The sequence below is a fragment of the Lampris incognitus genome, chromosome 17, assembly GCF_029633865.1.
Source record: "Lampris incognitus isolate fLamInc1 chromosome 17, fLamInc1.hap2, whole genome shotgun sequence".
NCBI classification, from domain to species: domain Eukaryota; kingdom Metazoa; phylum Chordata; class Actinopteri; order Lampriformes; family Lampridae; genus Lampris; species Lampris incognitus.
In genome coordinates, this window is record NC_079227.1 from 15724581 (window position 1) to 15745179 (window position 20599).

At 41.0% G+C, this 20599-nt stretch overlaps 1 protein-coding gene across 2 annotated transcripts; it reads left to right on the top strand.

The window, feature by feature from the left end:
* The first annotated feature begins 946 nt into the window (after window positions 1-946).
* On the top strand, window positions 947-14913 carry csnk1db (casein kinase 1, delta b). 2 transcript variants are annotated; one of them, XM_056296647.1, is made up of 10 exons: window positions 947-1427; window positions 5579-5689; window positions 6445-6593; window positions 10185-10413; window positions 10572-10742; window positions 10856-11004; window positions 11200-11368; window positions 11717-11856; window positions 12700-12770; window positions 14261-14913. In XM_056296647.1, the coding sequence occupies exons 1-9, from the start codon at window positions 1352-1354 to the stop codon at window positions 12730-12732; spliced, it is 1227 nt and encodes a 408-aa protein (XP_056152622.1). In that variant the 5' UTR covers window positions 947-1351; the 3' UTR covers window positions 12733-12770; window positions 14261-14913. The 2 variants fall into 2 exon arrangements, with proteins under 2 accessions (XP_056152622.1, XP_056152620.1); XM_056296645.1 differs by lacking the exon at window positions 12700-12770.
* Window positions 14914-20599: the final 5686 nt, after the last annotated feature.

The window sequence follows — 20599 nt, forward strand, 5'->3', positions numbered from 1 at the left end:
TGTGTAGTCATTTCAGTGTTGATTTAATAACTGTAAGGGAATGACTCACCGTGCTTATTCTCTCCTCTCTAAGGGGAAAAACAGCCATGGGGATTTGCAAATACTTTGACTATCCTGGATGCGTCCTACATAGAATAAAGGGGGAAGGGGGACACCCAGTTCCCTACATAGAGCTGCGAAAGCATTGCAGAGTAGCTCTGAATATGGCAATGGGTGGTATAAATAAAACTGTGAATACACCTATTTCCCATTTCTGATGTTACGGAGCCCGATCAGAGATATCATTTAATCTGCACCATTTGTAGTGTGGTATGTTATGACTTCTACACCATTTCAGCGTCCAGTTCCTAATAAAGTTGTAAAAGCCTGCACTTCTTCTGATACATTTCAGGCAAATTGCGTTTCGTAGTTGGAACGTAGAACAGTAACAATTTAGAATAGAAAACGCAACCAAACGTTAAATCTCTCTCTCTATCTCAGATTATGGTCCTTGCTGCCAGTATAAGGGAACATATTTCAAAGATTGCTTGCTGTATGTTGCATAATATGGTTATTTCTTTATTCTGGTGTACACTGTTGTGAAAATTCTCAGTCTTGTTTATTTTCGTTTTCCAGGTGTTAGAATGATTTGTTCACCACGTTTGCTTTAAACACAACAATCATGTTGTGAATGTCTTGTCGCATAGCCTTCTTTCAGATACAGATAATGGGGACTCGGACATTTTCCCCCCAATAATGCATTGTAGCAACTTAAATGAATGTCATTGCTCTACTTGTAATCTATACTGAGGCTAATTTTGGCATGAAATAAAACCACTTAACCTTTAATCGTCGTACGTTCAGTAAGAACATACTTGACAGTTGAAAAACTCATTCTGCATTTCTCCTTCCCTGAGTTGCCTTTAGTTGCTAGGGGAAGTGACGTCAGCAGCCGTATGACAGCTCTCGCAGTAGAGCGAAATCCTCTAGTCCGGTAGCTGAAGATTTCGTGGCTAAATCCACCAGCAAAATCCGTCTCAATCCTTCTTCGTTTTGGGAGTAATGACATCCAAGACAGCGAGAACATAAACTGCACACTCTAAGCTTTCGGATAATATCGATATTGTTGCCTTTCGCCGATCAGAAAGGTGTAAAAGGGATGGTGAAAACTGGATTATTACAGAAGGAGCTGAATCTGTTTGGATTCTGGGGGCAAGGGGGAGTGTGTGAATAAAGCGGTTGTAAACCATTGAGGAAGGTGAACTGTTCACTAAGGTAACGTTAGCGAAGACGATACAAGCGCGGCCATTGAACTTTTTGTAAAGACAGCATAGCGTTCACGAGAAGAAGTTAGACGCCAGTAAACAGCGAAATGGAGCTGAGAGTGGGAAACCGATACAGACTGGGCAGAAAAATCGGAAGTGGATCTTTTGGAGACATTTATTTGGGTGAGTAAAAACCTTTAACACACCACTGATTAACACAACACTGATTAATACACAAGTCGCCCCTTTCTGCCGTTCTCCAGTCGATTAGCCTGACAGCGAGAACACTTGAATCCCAGTTTGTTAATGTCATCTTTCATCTGTTAGCTACTCTGCTAACCGCTAGTTAGCAGGGTAAGCGAGTTACTGTAGCTGTCTCTTTGAAAGATGACTGAAGTAATTGTTTGACTGATGCTAAATAGTCGTTTTATTTCAGTATGCTGTGTAAAAAAAAAGATGTAGGTAAGTCACCAAATGTCATGTGGAATATGTTGAGGTGATTGGCCCTTCCATTTAAGGAGAAAGGCGACTTGAACTACCCCCACTGGGTTCTACCTTCACGGACCGAAAATGCAAATAAAGCTGTCATAATGTGAACCCTGTAGTTAACCTAGATGCCTAATCTGACGTTAACCAACCGTAAAGTCATTATTTAGAAGACGGTATTTTTTTTGTTGTTTTTTTTTTTTAATTTGTACTATCTCATTTATGGTGTGGGAGATCTAACTCCAGTCTATACGGGCTCTTGGCTGGCTGATCTGAATGCTCCAGAAATAGGCTTACTCTAGGCAGACTTAGTAACCCGAAATTGCAGTTGTTTGCCAGTGGCTAAGCTAGCTCGGTCCTTGCCATCTGTCAGCTAAATCCAGTACTGAAGGGCAGCCGATAACATTAGTCAGCCAGTAAGGCAGTTTCGTCCTGACCTCCTGGTTATTCTAGCCATCCATATTTTAGAATGAGACTCGATGAGCCGGTTGCCCCTAAATCTTGTAGCTCTTCTTCATCAGTTTACATTAGCTTTTTTTTTTAGCCTCCATCTTGGCCTTGGTGGGTCCCCTGTTGAGTGGCTGTGTTTCTAAACAAAGGCGAGACACACCAGTATTTCCAGTTTATTGAGTCATCTGTTTTAATATGCACTCACCTATTAGGCAAATCCTGGCGAACTCTTATTTCAATGGACCGTTTTCTTGTTATGTCAGTTATAACTAGGTGTTGGAAAAGGTCCAGACTTGATCCATACCCTGTTTTCTTATCAGCCTTGTCATTAAACCTATTATTTGGTGGCTGCTTGTTTACAATTTATCTCTCGTTGTCTTAAGTCTGTATTTGTACTGGATCTGTTCTGGATCTGCACTGTAACTAAGCCTGTAACTGAGTGTCTGCCACACAACCTACCAGGCTTGGCAGACCACATGCACACGATAGTTACAAGTGTATAAAACCAGAAAGAACATATTGTTTTCCTTGGATGACATCACTTGTGATACAAACATCTTGTTGCACTAGAAACTTTGTGTGTGTGTGTGTGTGTGTGTGTGTGTGTGTGTGTGTGTGTGTGTGTGTGTGTGTGTGAAAGTCAATGTGGAAAATGCAAAATGGATGTGTTTCACAAGGATAAAGTATTTTTAATTTTCTTTCCTTACACAATGCTTACCATATTGCACCTGCCTGTGTTTCGTAGTGTACTCTGTTGACCGAAATTGCTTGTTTTGAATGGCCATGGAAGGCTAAGTGGTTGTCATTTTGCACAATGTTGTGTCTGAACACAACTTTGGGTATTTATATAGACCAGCTGACACAACATATAAGGGTAGACCTACATTGGAAGACCCCCAGTTGACAAAGCAGCCCTGTGGATTTGTGTATGCCATTGGACAAGTCATTTTTCCTTATCTGTGAAATGTATTGCAATTCTAGAAATCCCATCCAAAGGGCAGACAAGTTTGGTGGAGACAAATTTTAAAGCCCTTCACCCCCAACCAACCCCAGCTGTATAGGGTATCTGGGGGGATGTTTCTGAGCACTTGTCAATAGCAGACACGTGGTTTTGATAAGGTCAGTCACCCCACCCTGATCCTTTGGGTTTCGTCCTTGTCCAGAAACGGTCCTCAAACAGGCAACACATTCTTAGCTTTGTAGAGATCCATGACTGAAATGCAACATGTTGCATAACTGGGCCTGAAACATGTCTGGAACATTGTTGGCCTATCCCTCTAAGGCTATGAAAAACTACCTTACTTTGGGTAGCTATTAGATCGGCTTCCTAAAGAAATTTTACTGGAGTAGAAGTCTCTGTACTCTCTCAACTGCAAAAGAGTAAAGGGGTTTTGTTCCCTTGCATTGTTTCCATGTTCTTTGGTAGCATTGGAGGCAAGAGCTGAAGTTGCACACAGGTGTTTTTTATGGGTGTTCATCATCCCACACACAGACCCAAAGCGGAAAGGAAGCTCCAGTGGGCCATAATTCCCCTGCTCTGCTTAAGTGTGGATTAATTCTGTTGGTTTTATGTAACCACACACACTCTTGTGAATCATCTGACACGTTAAATGTTTGCGTATGGAGGTGTTCTGTGCCTTTTCGGAATATAGAGGCATAGAAATTGCCCCCAGAAAGTCAACGTTCTTCTGCATAGCAGGTTGACCCTGTTTCCTTTAGCCAGTTTATCTGTTTTGTACTGGTCATTGAGTTAGCCTTTGTATTCTCCCTTTTTTATTCTGTTTAAATATTTTTTATATCATGTTACAAGATGTGCCCAAATCTAATCCTCATTTTTAGCAGCCACTAACAAATGTGAACCATGCGTTTACAAAGGTCTTGGTTAGTATTACACCCATTTCCTATTTTGTTTGTATTCTGTTTAGATTTGTCTGTTAATTTTGCAGGCTGTATCTGCCCAGCCCTAGCTCTATAGTAATGGACACAGATATGCCTGTTTACATATACTGAAGCTTCAAATTTGGTCTTATGTAACATCTTGGCCTGTTCCAAGGGTGTGAAACCTGGCTGTGTGGTTCCTTTCCGTTGTCCCTTTGTGATTGGTAGTCAGGATAGGGTTGGCTTCCTGCTCTGTTTTTAAAAATTTTTTTTATTGCTGTTTGGTAGGGATAGGCCTGGACTCGTACAGTCACTTCACATTGTTCCATCTCAGTTTCACAACAATTTAGAGGAGATTGGTCTTTATTTTTCTGCTCTCCTCCCTATGTTATTCATGTTAGCAGATTTCTTTTTAGAAACCAAATTAGAACATCATTGAATCAGTTTTGTTTTTCTTTATCTTAGCAAAGTCTTGATTGTTTGAATTAGGATCTGGTTTGGTTTTTAGGCCAGCAAACTCAAAAAATGTCATGAAAACCTATGACGCCTATATTAGAAAAGAAAAATTTGTCTTCTCAAATGACTGAATTAATAGTTTTGTTTCATTTGAAAATTTTGACTGGCTTTGGTTTTTGGTTCCAGTAATTATGAGTGTAACGGTACACAAAAATCACGGTTCGGTTGGTACCTCAGTTTTGAAGTCACAATTCGGTAAGTTTTCAATACAATACAATAATAGTGGTTTACTGAAAAAACTATGGCTCTGTCTTTCTTAAATAAATAATAAATAAAAAAAAGCTGCTGCAACCGGCCGCAACCTACTAATAAAGTAAAATTTACTTAAAGTAAATCAAAATAGATTTTCTCTCAATAAATAAAATATAATAAAATAAACATAATTAAGGTGCAGCATTTAGAAAATTAACTGTACTTGAATTGTACTGTACTTGTATTCATATTAGCAGCTTTCAGCTTCACATTAGAGGACTGCAACAGTCCCAGCTGGTACTGAGATTCATTGTATTTTCATGTTTTGTTTTGGGGTTTTTTCTGTTCCAGAAAAAATTGTCTACGTTGTTTGCAGAAAGGGCAGATCTGCTGGCACTAAGCTCCTGTTTATCTGCATTTGCCATAACTATGAGGCTGCGCTGTGCTAAATTACCGACATCTCTCTGTGACGTGCGCACGTGCTTAGTGGGTGGTTGAACATACAACATCCGGCCCTTTGGGAAAGTTCATAGGGGGGAGTTTTAAATTAAACTCTGTACACACAAAAGTTCCGCATGTTCAGTGGTAAAAACAACTCTGCATTCATTTGGTACACGTGTGCTGAAAAAAAAGACCCATACCAAAAATTTCAGTACGAATTCGTGTACCATTACACCCTAGCAAGTAACATGGTGGATTTATTTGTGGGTAGGACCCATTTGTTAAAAATGGCGGGAAATACCTTGACAGATTTTCTGTCCATTCAGATTTTTGTTGTTGTCTTCATTCCTTCTTATTTCTGTCTCCACCAGGCACGGATATTTCAGTCGGTGAAGAGGTGGCCATAAAGGTGGAATGTGTAAAGACCAAGCATCCTCAACTGCACATAGAGAGCAAGATCTACAAGATGATGCAAGGAGGAGGTGAGGCTTTGGATCACATTTTGGAATCCTTTTCCCTTGCATTTTATCTCCTACCTTTCTCTTCTGGGCCTTGAACTAGCTCGTATATCGCTGCTTTAAAATAGCCCTCAGCTTTTCATTTTCATGTCCTTTTTTGTCTCCATTCCCTCGCCTTCTTTCCACCACATTTATTTACTCCATGACAAGTTTGTTTGTTTTTTGTTTGTTGTTTTTTTTTTTTTTTTGCTGGCCATCACACTAGCCCCCTCATACCCATCAATTGCCCCATCCAAGTCTCCTTCCTCACTTTCACCCTTACCCCTATCCCTTCTCCATGTAAATGGGATATACAAATGGCTTTAGTAGCCAGTGATCCACATGAGTCATCCAGCAGGCTGAGAGATGCTGACTGGAACATTGAAGCAGCTCACAAGCCTGAGACTCACTAGGAGCCTGAGTCGAAACTCACGTGGGACAACCCACTCACTCAACTGGAAATCATGTTCTCTTGAAGAGACTAGGTCAAAATTGTTTCGCCTCAAATGATTTTGTTGGCCTTGATCGGAATGTAAATAGTTGGTTGTTTGTGAAAAGGCTGGAAAGGCTTGCTGTTAATGCATCACCTAATTATAGTGCGTAGTGCACATAACCCACTTCTGCACTTTACTGACTTGGTAAATTTTACTTAGTGAAGAGTGTTTATATCATTTGTGATGTGTTTCTATTTCAAGCTTTAGATGGCCAATTTACAGTGTTATCCCCATATGTCTTTGCAGTGGGCATTCCAACAATAAAATGGTGTGGAGCAGAGGGGGACTACAACGTGATGGTGATGGAGCTGCTGGGGCCCAGTCTGGAGGATCTGTTCAACTTCTGTTCCCGCAAGTTTAGTCTGAAGACTGTACTGCTGCTGGCTGACCAGATGGTGAGACTGACTGCAGGCACTGGATGACCACCACATTTTCCTTTTTTTATTTTTTTAAACTTCATCACACAGGCCTCATGCTAGAACATTCTCCTAAGTCTCTCTTACATTCATCTTAAATGTATTCTTTCAAGAAGAGCAAAAGAGGTATTGTTTTTGGATTTATGAAAAATTCTTTAAGCTGCATTAAGCAGTATTGTTGATATTAACAGTGAATCAAATGACCACCTGTAAAGTTAAAGGATTGCTGATGGCACTGAGAATCAACACACCATGGCTGCAGTTTTCCTTTACTTTCAGCTCTTTGTCTAGTTTTGCCAGTCCAGCAAAGAGCACTCCCCGCCCCTCCCATAAAACCGTGGATACTCAACTCACAATTTGAGAATGTGGTCTATGGTGAAGCTCGCAGAGGGGAGAGGAAGTAAGCGTGATAACGTAAATGTGTATCAAGTTAGCAAGGTCGTTAGCGTACATGTTAGCAAATATCCATCCATCCATTATCCAAACTGCTTATCCTGCTCTCAGGGTCGCGGGGATGCTGGAGCCTATCCCAGCAGTCATTGGGCGGCAGGTGGGGAGACATCCTGGACAGGCCGCCAGGCCATCACAGGGCATCTTAAAATATAAAAATATGTTAGCAAATAATTACTTACTTACACATCCAGGTGCAATAGAACAATGTTGGGATCATTTTTGAGGCTTCTGTGAACACTATGCAGCTGAATAATGAGCATGTTGCTTGTTATACTTGGGCTGCCATAGAGACAGAAAGGGAGTGGTGGGGAGCAGCTTAGCTGTGAGTGTCTGTTTTGGAATTTTGGTAGCACTACCATCTACCCGAGAGCAGTTAGAAATCACTTAATACAGCTTTAATTGTCCAAATTATTTTTTTTTTTATTATTTCTGATTTTTCCCCCTTTTCTCCCAATTTAGTGGCCAATCGATCCCTATTTTAGTTCAAACGCCCACCCTTGTACTGCATGCGTTCACCAACTGCATCTCTCCGGCCCGCAGTCTCGAAAGAGTCGCCTCCCCACTTCTGTGTCAAGGTGAATCCAGGCCGAATCACTGCTTTTCCCAACACACCCAGAGACGCATTCATCTGACAAACACAAGCCGACTCCGCCCCCCTCCCGAAGACAGCGTTGCCAATTATTGCTGCTTCATCGAGTCCGGCCGTAGTCGGATCTGACGAGACCGGTGCGCGAACCCCGGTCCCCAGTGGGCAACTGCATCGACACAAAGCCGATGCTTAGACCGCTACACCACCGCGGACCCTTCCAAATTTATTTTTACACATGAGCTTTGACTGTTGAATACCAGTTGTTCGTAAGTTCTAGATGATGCTGCTGCATGGGGAGCTTGTGCTTCTACATACAGTGCTGTCCCATTACACTTTTTTTTTCTTTAATTATTTTGCTGTCAATAAGTGCAGTCTTCAAGTGCTTTCATTTGCAATTAGTTTTATATAATGGGGGGTGTTAATGTCATTTACTGTATCTGTTCATTTCTGTGTGGGAATGTAAAGTCTTACAGAACTGTAAACTCTACTGTTGGCTTCATAAATGAACTTGGCTGTCTGATGTAGTCGCACTAGCTAGAATCAGCTAATTGTATCTTTCAAAGAATTTCCTGCTAGTACACCAGAGACAGGCATGTGGGAGTGTATTGGAAGATTTGGCCAGTTAGGTATACCATCAATTTTAATAGTAAATGGTGGCATCATTGTTTCTGTCAGCACATTGTATTGTTAATGTTAACTATGGTAGAAATGATACCATCATACCACCCACCACTAGGAGGGCTGTTATATTTGTTCTTTTTTACGCCCTAAATGTAGTTTTCAATGTTCTCCAATATTAAAACTGGTCTGTGCTAGACAAATGATTTATGGACTTTCATCCCTTGAAAGGTGAGGTTCACCAACATAACTGTTGTGTATAGGGGTGTCACAATTCTCCAAATCCACGATTCAATTTAACTTTTGATGTTAAAGTCATGATTTGATTTAATTTTTTTTTTTTTCACAGACAGCCTTGCCATTGTTAGACTATAAAGTCTTGAGTTGTAAAGATCAACATATCGTCGGTTTTATCCCCTGACGACTGTCATTTACATTTTCAAATTCTTCTTTGAAAAGATATGCTACATGGTATCAGGTGTTACACCCGTCAATTTTTTCTTCTTTTCTTTTTTTTTTGTGTGGATTTTTCCCCCCAATTGTTCTTGGCCAATTACCCCACTCTTCCGAGTCATCCCAGTCGCTGCTCCACCCCCTTTGCTGATCCGGGGAGGGCTGCAGACTACCACATGCCTCCTCTGATACATGAGGAGTCCCCAGCCGCTTCTTTTCACCTGACAGTGAGGAGTTTCGCCAGGGGGACGTAGCACATTGGAGGATCACGCTATTCCCCCCAATTCCCCCTCCCCCCTGAACAAGTGCCCTGACCGACCAGAAGAGGTGCTAGTGCAGCGACCAGGACACATAACCCACATCCGGCTTCCCACCCGCAGACATGGCCAATTGTGTCTGTAGGGACGCCTGACCAACTCGGAGGTAACACAGGGATTTTATCCGGTGAGCTCCGTGTTGGTGGGCAATGGAATAGACAGCTACGCTACCCGGATGCCCCTTTTTTTTTTAATTGCCACACTAAGATCATATGGTCAAATTCAAATAATTTATTTCCCCAGTCGACATATATTCTGTTGCCTGAGTTTGCTATGGTACCTGAATGTAGCATAGCCTTCAAACTAGTTTTTCCGTCAAGGCAAAATGTTGTCACACCAGTGACTTCAGGGAAGCAGGAGGATTTTCCAGGTCTGTTGTTTCTCCGTCATCTGAATCCGGCAGTGGCCATGGTGTCTCAAAGTGCAGCTGCAGGCTACCTATAAGCTGAAATGTGTTGTCTCTGAATATTTTTTTTTTCTTTCGTACATATTGGACGTGTGCTAGTAGGCAGGGGTAGAGAGAGAAAAAAAACTGAGCGCATCACCAATCCTGCTTTTGATTTCTAAGTGCGAAAGCTTATTTCAATCGAGCTTTGATTTAGAATTGAAATCATGACACCCCTAATTGTGTATTTGCTAAAAAAGTTAGTTACACTGCCAGCAGATGAATCCAAGTTGATCAATGCCACGGGATTTCTTAAATAGTTCTTTCACACTTTTTTAATAACATATCTGTGCTTACAAATGGGTTGCGTAAGGCTTGTTGACTTCTGCCCACTGCTCAGCCTCACCTGAATCCTCTCCCCCAACAAACCTGACACTTGTGTCAGATTCTTAAGAACACTTAATAGGATTCATGACTGTTTTGGTTATTGGAATCAGGATGGTTTTGCTAAGCGCCAACTGTTGTCTCAAATTCTTGAATCTTGTTTTTGATTGTTTAAATTTCTTTTCACTTCTGATTATATTTAATTAAGGATAATTGTGCTTCTCTGACTTCCGTCAGTACACAAGTGAGATGAGATGAACTTTTTACATTGAGGTATTCACAGAGACAATTATTCACTAGCTTTCAAATTAACTTCATTTAGAGACATTTTATCATCTTACTTTATTCTGTTCTGTTTCTCCATACCACAGATCAGCAGGATTGAGTACATCCACTCCAAGAACTTCATCCACAGAGATGTGAAGCCTGACAACTTCCTGATGGGGCTGGGCAAGAAGGGTAATCTGGTCTATATCATTGACTTTGGGCTGGCTAAGAAGTACCGTGATGCTCGCACACACCAGCACATTCCCTACCGCGAGAACAAGAATCTGACTGGCACCGCCCGCTATGCTTCAATCAACACACATCTTGGAATCGGTACGACAATGCTCACACATTCTTAGGACTTCTTTACATCCGTTGCCCTTTATGCCCACAAGTGATCAAGCTGATTTTGTTGTGGATTGGCCAGTGATGTTTTTTGTCATTTGCATTCTGCAATGTCCTCCTTTTCTTTCTCCCGGTAATGCCCACAGAGCAATCCAGACGGGATGATCTGGAGTCCCTGGGCTACGTGTTGATGTACTTTAACCTGGGTTCGCTGCCATGGCAGGGTCTCAAGGCTGCCACCAAGAGGCAGAAATATGAACGCATCAGTGAAAAGAAAATGTCTACCCCCATTGAGGTGCTCTGCAAGGGATACCCTTGTGAGTACTGATTTATGTGCTTGACAGTTTTTTTTTCTTCCAGACAAACAAGATTCATTGGTGCCTAAATTATCATTTTAAAAAATTCTCTCTCTTCTCATGCCTTTTCATAGCTGAGTTTGCCACCTACCTAAACTTTTGTCGCTCCCTACGGTTTGATGACAAGCCGGATTACTCGTATCTAAGACAACTGTTCAGGAATCTGTTCCACAGACAGGGCTTCTCTTACGACTACGTCTTTGACTGGAACATGCTCAAGTTTGTAAGTATAGATATAAATGTAATGATTATGAAATCCATGGTTTTTGTTGATGTGATTGTTTCAAATTCTGGGGAGATAAGCATTCATTGAATTGGATGTGGAGTCATGTAGCTTTCCAAGAATTTTGTCATTAGTTTCAAAGGAGGCTATATTTTTTTGTTTCTTCTTGTGCTAACTGCTTTTTCTCATGATCAGGGAGCCAATCGTGCAGCAGAGGAGGCTGAGAGGGAGCGCAGGGACAGAGAGGACAGGCTGAGACATGGAAGGAATCCCGGTGCAAGAGGAATCCCAGCTGCATCAGGAAGACCACGGGGAGCACAGGATGGAGCACCACCCACCCCCCTCACACCCACCTCACACACAGGTCAGTTCAGGCTTACATATAGTAGTGGGTTACATACATCAATAACTCTAGATTTTTCAGCCATGCATTGTGAATGGTTGTCAGCGCTATTCATCCACAGATTATATTTCTCTTTACATCATACCCCACGACAGTACTCACAACTAGATAAAACACATCTGTAACAAGGGTAAATCAACCAACCCTTTCCCTTTGAAAACACTTCAGACAGATGAATCTCCTTCATCCCGTAGACAAGCAATGCATCCAGAAGCTCTTTTTTTACCAATTGGCTAGTAAAGATAACAGTCTAATTGCTGAGTTGTTGACTTCTCTCTCTCTCTCTCTCTGTATCTCTGTGTCCCCTAGCAAACACATCCCCACGGCAAGTATCCGGTATGGAGCGGGAGCGAAAAGTCAGCATGAGGCTTCACCGGGGTGCTCCTGTTAACGTATCATCCTCAGATTTGACTGGACGGCAGGATACCTCCCGCATGTCCACCTCACAGGTACAAGCCTGTTCCTCATTCATAAGTCCTTGAACTTGAGCTTGAACTTGTCATTGTGTCGTAATGACACATCAGCTGGCCTTAGATATAGTGTCACAGCTCAGAGAACTTGGCATAAAGACATGAATAAACACTGGACCTAAAATAGTCAATTCTTACTCAGATCAAGCTATTTGAGTTTTCTGTACAATTTGTTTTGGTGACACCTATGCAAAAGCTGGGGTAATTGAGTGGAAACTTGAAGCTTTATGGTATTCCACATAGAGAAGATAGTGGTTCAAAAACTTGTTTCAGTCCTAGTTCTTCAGACTACCACTGTGTAGTGTGCTATCCAAAACTGACAAATGTACTTATAAGGAGAGGAAAATTGAGTATCTACATGCTTTTCAAAAGATTCTTGTAAAGCATGTTTGCATGCATGTCTTTAGGCTAGTGATTCACACAGGACTAAGATCCAAAAAATGGAAGAAATGGAGCTAATACACCAATTTGACAGCATGAGTGGTTTTTTTTTTTACATTAGGGAGTATGTCAGCATTTGAGCAGCATCCCTTTTCATTGCACCTAATTAAGAAATGGAACCTGGTCCCTTTTAGTATATGGAACTTGCTGTATGCCACAGTATTTTGGTGAAACCTCACCACAGCCAAAGAATACATCCATTATGTTGGTATGCTAGTGTTAAGCGTTCCATTCCTAAATTGGGTGTATTTTTGAAAAAGAAAAAAAAAGGACGTGTTTGAGCATGCATATACAGGTTGCCCTCTCCAGTTGTCTGGTTGGCGCAGGTGTGGGTTCTGACTTGACATATACAGCCTTCTTTCTCCCTCCCCCCAACCTCAGAATAGCATTCCATACGAGCATCATGCCAAGTAGACGCTCGCCACGTCCTTGTGTGACGTCGGCCACACCGGGTGAGTCCCGTCCCTGAAGCACATGGGATGCACTGCTTCAGGCTCCAGTTCTATACAGGGTTCATTGTCTCAGAGAGGCGGTAGTTAAAAGGCTCTCACTGCCTCAGAGTCACACGTTGCAGTGGTCAGTCTTCAGTCCTGGTTGCTGTGCATTTCTTTGCCAGATGAGTCAATTTTGTACAATGCACATCCCTTGAATGAAATCAGCTATTGTTACTCTGAGACCTCTTGCTTCTTGATCTAAAATAAAGTAATGGAGAAGGAGGTTAGAACAAGAATGGAATACAGGAAGTACTTGAGATTGGATCTAGCAGCAGTTGGAACAGGTTAGTATCATTTAGCATCGGAGTAGCATGGGAGGGTAATATACAGTACTTCTGTCCCCTCCCCTCTGGAATTAGGGATGATGGATACTCGAGGTTTAGTTGGTTGTTAAACTATTTCCTTTATATTTCTGAATGACTGGGCAGCTGTTGAGTCGTAGAGTTCTTTAAACCATCTCAAAGATCACTGATATTTATCTTGATGTCGGTTTGTAAAATACCATACTTCCTGGGATGTGTATGTCATCTCTTTTATCATATCCTGCTTTGTTTCACTGAGCCACTCTGACTTAGTGAGATGCTGACCATTTCTCAGCAGGAGTTTGGAACCCTTGAGAACTGGAGCGGGCAATGCATCGTAGTGTATCAAAGCCTAAGTTGTAACTCCTTCATTGTCACTCCCTCCCAGTGTGGAAGCAATGCCCCTTCAATCAATTCTGTGCCTGTGGCTTGTTGCTTGCACCATTGGTTTAATGCCTGCATGAGGCTACATCTCTCAGCATGCAGGCCTAGCCCTAAAGCAAAAAAAAGCACTCACCCCCAGCCTTGCCTCAGTGAGTGGACGTGCAATCAAGTGTTTTTATTCCCCCTGCAATTCTCCTCTGCCCTGGCTTTTTGCTCTCAACACTTGCATGACTTTAAGCTAATCTTTTTGAAGTCAGCATTCGGCTTTCTCAAGGCTGTGGCTGAAAGCATGACATGCAAAATCGTAAAGGAAACGTATGTATAAAAAAAAGTTTGTAAGTTTTGTCAACAATTTGAAATGAGTGTCTATGGCTCCCTTGTCACTTTCCCAAGCCTACTTTTTGCATAGTTTTTTATTTTATGGCTGTTTTACAATGTATTAGAATGGTATACTCGATTGTCACCTGTTGTTAGATTGCTACAACCACAGAACTGTGTTTCACTCCTGTTTGTGAAGTTTAGTTTGTTGATAGTGCAGCCTATGGGTGAAACGTCCACTGTGTACAAAACTGTACAGTGACCTTATGATATAGTGATATGAATACAGTGTATAGAAATATATGTAGAATAGTGTCATTAAGAAACAATTCAGGGACTAATATAGGGGAGAAGGCACGGAATGTGCCAGATGAACAGTTGAAGTAACATAAAACAGAATATTTTCCTGTCTTTGACCCTCCTTCTTCTGTGTGTTCCCTGTAGATGGTGTCTGGCGTGACCCCTGGTGGTCTCCACTCTGTAGCTCCACGATGAGCCCCACCCTGCACCTGGCAGATCAAGCCCTGCTCACTCAGCAGCAATCAGCTCTCTGACGACAATAATACTACCACTACTACTGCTACAGCTACCATTGGACGCCAGCTTTTGACTCTGCACAAAGTCTGTCTATGACTGGCTTTTGCTCTTCCTCTCAATATTGTTGCATCAGTCTTTTTTTTTTCTCTCTTTATCTCTTTCAGTGAGTCTCAGTCTCTCTACCCTCCCCAAACAATGTCAAACATTTTGATTAAAAAACAAAAACTAGGACCTTGAGACCCCCCCCCCCCCGTCCACTTTTATCAGGACACATTTGCATTACCATTCACACTACCCTACCCCAACATCCATTTCTAAACTTGAGAAATTATGAATGGACAGTAGTATGCAATCAGCAACAATGGCTACTCAGAGTTCTTCTGTAGGACAGTTTGCGACCAACTACACAACTGTTATGGCCATGGCGATGGCTCCTCCTCCCTCGGTGGAACACACTGTTTATACTCCCACCATATGCTACTACATAACTTGTTCAGTTTTCTTTTAAATAAGATGAATTAAGCAAAAGCCACAGCTCCTCATTTTATATATATATATATATATATTATATATATATATATATATATATATATATATATATATAGTTTGGGGGTCATTTGTATTTTTGCAGATCTTTTGACCACCAGCCGGTTTCCTGTTTTGCTGTTTTGTTTTTGGATTGATAACGACCGTTGATGTCTCTCTCTTCAATAACTCTGTAGCCATTTGTATGAAAAGGAACTACTTGTTTGCATGTTTTAGGACTCTGCCCCCTGGTTTGACCAGGGTCAGGTGTGAGCCTATCCTTAGCACACCAATTCTCGACATTGGTATCTTGGGTTCAGGAGGCTTCATAAGAACCCTTGTTTCCCTTCTTAGTGTTCTGCATAAAAGAAGTGCACTTTATACAGGGAGCAAGGGTGTCATTTGAGACCTTTATCAGATATGTCCATTCACTGTTGTACAGAACTACATTTTTCATTCCCTTGTTATTTGTATTATTTCTAAGCTGTGAAATACCTGTAATATAGATGTGTAAATGTTTTCACCCCCCTCTTTTTTTTTCTTTTTTTTTTTAAGTCTATTTGGATGGGGTCTAAAATTGTGACCTATTTTGGTCTTGGAATTGAACTCCAATTACTTGGTCAAAGTATGGGTTGCCATACATAGTGATTTCCCATATTCTTCACCATTGTCTGCTTTCAGACATGGCCACAATAGATGAATTGCAGGATTGTTGTAAGAAAGATATTTGCTCTAACAACAGACAGAAATTCAGGCTTAAAGCTTTTAAACAGTTTTTTGAGCAAAGCTGTACTGAATGTGAAAGACTGTGAAAGGTGGACAATTCCATGTTGTCCTAGCTACTAATGTCTTGTCTCTCTGTGGGAGATCGAATGGTCCTGCATGGATGTGGCTAACTGAGATGTGGGTACTGAATGAGCATTATTTGTGAATATTCAAATTAGTCTTGAAAGAAACTTTCACTGAGGGAATATTATGGGCTTGCTCAACTTAATCACTTCACAAGCTCTATTGGCAACAGTGTTTTGGCAAGGAGTTTTGATGTTTAACTTGACTCACATTTGTCATCAGCCAGTCCTCTGAAAATTTTTATGGCTGTAATGAGTAACAATGCCAGGTCTCTAATTATGAAATGTCTGTTTGTAATTCAGCCTTGCTACTACTCTCCTCTCTCATGGGTTTTATTTTGACCAGTGGCCTGTTTGGTCAGCCACTCAGTACCTATGTAATCTAAGCTACCAGCTCAGTAAGATTTACTTTCTTTCATTTGTATTTGCCTCTGTATTTGTGTACTTTAAAAACTGTAAATAAATGAGGTACTTGTACCTTCTGTCATTTTTTCCTAATAGATTTGAATACAACAGTAGTTGATTGGTCTTTCAACACATCATTGTCCTCTGGAGGGTGCTCTAGTAGAGCTTTAAATTAAAGTAAAGCAATACAAACCTTAGACCCCATTGTGTTACTTTTGTGTATATCTTGACAGCAGCTCTTTATCTTTGTAAGCAAAATGGACAAGTCTGGATTCTGAAATTCCTGTCAACTGAAATAATTGATATTAATAAATTAGGCAATATGACAGGGGAACTTAAGTGTGAACACTAGGTGTAACTAAAAGATGCTGCGTGCTTTCTTGATGTTGCTGAACTACAGATGTAAGAATAAAGCAGTTACACAAGGTATCTTTTTTAAACAATTACATTTTGCAGTGCAGTTAATATATGGGCTATCTAAGAGGCAGCTTAAACTGGTTGTATCAGCCTTAAAATAATTGTTATTACATAGCAGGATGGCCTGTATTTAAGTGTAATCGAAGGACCACAGTTTGATTCCCAATCAGGATACATAACCCTGCCTGATTCAGGGGCACTACCCAAATTTAGTATATACAAAAAAAAACGAAAAAAGAAGTGATATGTATTTCTAAATATTAATTTGGCCGGCAGATGTCGCTATTGGCTTTGCCATGTGATAAAATAGTATAAAATCGTAATCTAAATACTCTGAAATATCAAATCAAATCAAATCAATTTTATTTGTGTAGCCCAATATCACAAATTACAAATTTGCCTCAGCGGGCTTAACAGCAACACAACATCCTGTCCTTAGACCCTCTCATCGGATAAGGAACAACTCCCTAAAAAACCCCTTTAACAGGGAGAAAAAATAGGAAGAAACCTCAGGGAGAGCAACAGAGGAGGGATCTCTCTCCCAAGACGGACACCGTGCAATGGATGTTGTGTTCACGCAATTGACATAATATAACACTGAAAGAGGGTAACAGAATTATAATGGACATAAAATTTATGAAGAACATGATGCACAGGATGCCAAGCAGTGTCCACATGCCAACGGAGCAGTCCAGGACCCAAGCCACACGACCAGCATCATCATGTAATAAAATAAAAATTTATGTGAGGAGTGGAAGGGCAGGCAGCATTCAAATGGCGACCACCATCACCACGGAGACCTGGGAGGAGAACCTACTGCACATGCATGCAAGAGAGACTCACAGGACACCATTCAAACACAGAAAAAGAGAAAGGAGAAGACATCATTCAGAGAGAGAGAAAAGACATGTTAGAGAAGAGAACAGTTTGCAATAGTCATTAGCCATAATCAATTAAGTCATCAATTCGTCATAATCTATACTCTGTAATCTATGCTCGATAATCTCGTCGGCAGAAGAGTGGTTGGTAAATTCATTGAGACAGAAAACCAACCCGCCATCCAGTACAGGTTGTGAAGCATTCAACTTAAAGGCAACTAATTGTAAACTAAGGCAAAAAGATGAGTTTTAAGTTTGGATTTAAAGGACTCAACAGACTCTGATTGTCTGATGGCAGCAGACAGGTTATTCCACAACAATGGAGCCCGATAGGAAAAGGCCCTGCCACCAGCAGACTTCTTTTTAACGTTGGGTACACACAGGAGCCCTGTATTTTGAGAACGAAGTGCTCGAGATGGCATGTAAGGTTTAAGGAGATCAGACAGGTAGGATGGGGCAAGCCCATTTAGGATTTTATAAGTCAGCAGAAGCACCTTGTACTCTGATCTAACATGGATAGGAAGCCAATGAAGGGAGGCAAGAATTGGTGTAATATGGTCAAATTTCCTAGTTTTGGTTAGGGTTCTAGCAGCAGCATTCTGAACCATCTGAAGACTTTTAGTACTAGAATGTGGCAGACCTGAGAACAGAAAATTACAATAATCAAGTCTGGATGAAACAAATGCATGTATTAGAGTCTCTGCGTCAGCCATGGAGAGAAAAGACCAAATTTTAGCTATGTTACGTAAGTAAAAAAAGGCAGTCTTGGTGACTTCTTTAATGTGCTTATCAAAGGAAAGGCTGGGATCAAACGTAACACCAAGATCTTTGGCTGCCACACTTTGTGAAACCACAGAGTTGTCGATTGTTATCGTTACTTGATCAAATTGGTGTCTGTCTAGCAGGGCCAATGACCAGCATCTCGGTTTTATCTGAATTTAAAAGCAGAAAGTTAAGTGACATCCAGTTTTTCACAGTAGCCAAGCAGGCCTCTAAGTTAGTGATTTGAGTATGATCATCAGCCCTTATAGGCACATACAGCTGAGTATCATCAGCATAACAATGGAAATTTATTCCATAACTGCGTATAATTTGGCCAAGAGGTGTAATGTAAAGAGAGAAAAGTAGAGGGCCAAGTACTGAGCCCTGAGGCAAACCATATTTAATGTCAGAAAATTTTGATGTAATATTATTATAGCAGACACAATGTGTTCTTCCAGATAAGTACGACTTAAGCCAAGAGAGAGCTAAGCCAGAGACACCAAAATTATAATTTAATCTATCTAAAAGTATACAGTGATCAATGGTGTCAAAGGCTGCACTGAGGTCCAGTAGTAGAAGCACAGAAGTGGAATCAGAGTCGATAGCCAGTACAAGATCATTTACCACTCTGGTCAGAGCAGTTTCAGTGGAGTGACAGGGCCTGAAAGCCGACTGGAAAGGTTAATATAGATCGTTTTCTTTTATATGGGTCAAAAGTTGTTGATATACAACTCTCTCTAGTACTTTAGAGCAGAATGGAAGATTAGAGACTGGCCGATAGTTATTAATAGACCCTGGATCAAGGTGCGTTTTTTTTAAGTAGAGGTTTAACCACAGCTGTTTTAAAACTGCTCGGAACAATGCCAGTAGTAAGAGATAAATTGACGATGTCTAGCATTGCAGGTCCAAGAAAAGGCCAGAGGTCTTTAAAAAGTTTTGCTGGTAAGGGATCAAGTAGGCAAGCAGTTGGTTTAGAAGCTGACACGAACTTAGTCAAAGTATCAAGTGAGATAGTCTCAAAAGCTGTAATAACTGGAACTGTCAGTGACTCACTGTGTAGATATGAATTTAGTGTGACAGGATCTGCAGGAGTAGATGGAGTTGAAGAACTAATTTTGTTTAAGATCTGATCAACCTTATTGCAGAAAAAATCTAGAAATTCATGGGCTGTGAATGGTAAGCAGCTAATAGACGACTGCTTTTTAGTAAGTTTAGATACAGTGTCAAAGAGAAATCTGGGGTTATGTTTATTAATATTTATTAAGTGAGAGAGATACGATGTTTTTGCAGTAGATAAAGCACGCTTGTATTTCAATAAACACTCGTGCCACGATAGGTAAAAAGCTTCCAATTTTGATTTTCGCCATTTACATTCCAGTCTCCTGCAGGTCCGCTTAAGAGCACGTGTCTCATCATTAAACCAGGGTGTAGGCCTCTTTAGTCGCCTAGCTCTGGTAGTGAGAGGTGCAACTGAATTGAGGAGACTAGAGAGGGCCACATTTAAGTCACTAGTGAAATTTTCAACAGAGTCATTTACCACAGTGAAAGGAGCCAAGACTTCAGGCAGCTGCTGGCTAAATGCAGCTACAGTGGAGAGACCAATATGGCGAGTGGCAATTACATCTGTGCTGACATTAACTGGACAGGCCAATAATGCTTCAAATTTGGTGAGAAAATGATCCGACACAGCAGATGTGGTTGGTAAGACATTCAGATCAGAAACAGCTATTCCTTTAGATAAAACCAAATCAAGGGTGTTACCACTGCAATGAGTCGACTCTTGAACAAACTGAGTGAACCCAAAAGTATCAACTAGTGCCAGAAAGGCTTTACTTAGAGGATCAGCAGCCTTATTCAGATGAATATTGAAATCACCAAGAATTAGAATCTCATCAGAGAGAGTAACAAGGCCTGAGACAAATTCTCCAAATTCTTCAAGAAATAACGAGTAACAGCCAGGAGGCCAATAGAGTATCACAATTTGGACCGAGCCGAGTCTATTCATGGCTGAGGGAGATGGACCAAGAATAAGAGACTCAAAAGACTGGAATTTAGATTCAAGTCTAGAAGTCAGATTGAAAATAGATTTATATATTAAGGCAAAATCCCCGCCTTGTTTATTTGCCTGAGCTACATGGGTTTCATTTAAGGGAAGGAAAACATTTGGTTTCAGCCATGTTTCACATAACCCAATCATATCAAAACTATGTTCAAGAATCAGATCATTTATTAGTAAGGCTTTGGTAGACAGTGATCTGATATTTATGAAACCAAATTTAAGCGTCTGTGGAAGTGATCAGTAGTAGGCAGAGCTTTAGAGCTACCAATAGGTGAAAGATTAATTGGAATTAGACACCTTGTTGAGAGTTTTGGCCACCAACGCTTTGGACGATATGTGGTCACATTCTTGA

Excerpts from the sequence above, each read along its gene's own strand:
- csnk1db (XM_056296645.1), top strand. The coding sequence starts at position 1,352 with ATGGAGCTGAGAGTGGGAAACCGATACAGACTGGGCAGAAAAATCGGA. Across the intron at positions 11,005-11,199 it reads ACTGGAACATGCTCAAGTTT|GGAGCCAATCGTGCAGCAGA; the intron begins GTAAGTATAGAT and ends TCTCATGATCAG. Across the intron at positions 11,369-11,716 it reads CACACCCACCTCACACACAG|CAAACACATCCCCACGGCAA; the intron begins GTCAGTTCAGGC and ends TGTGTCCCCTAG.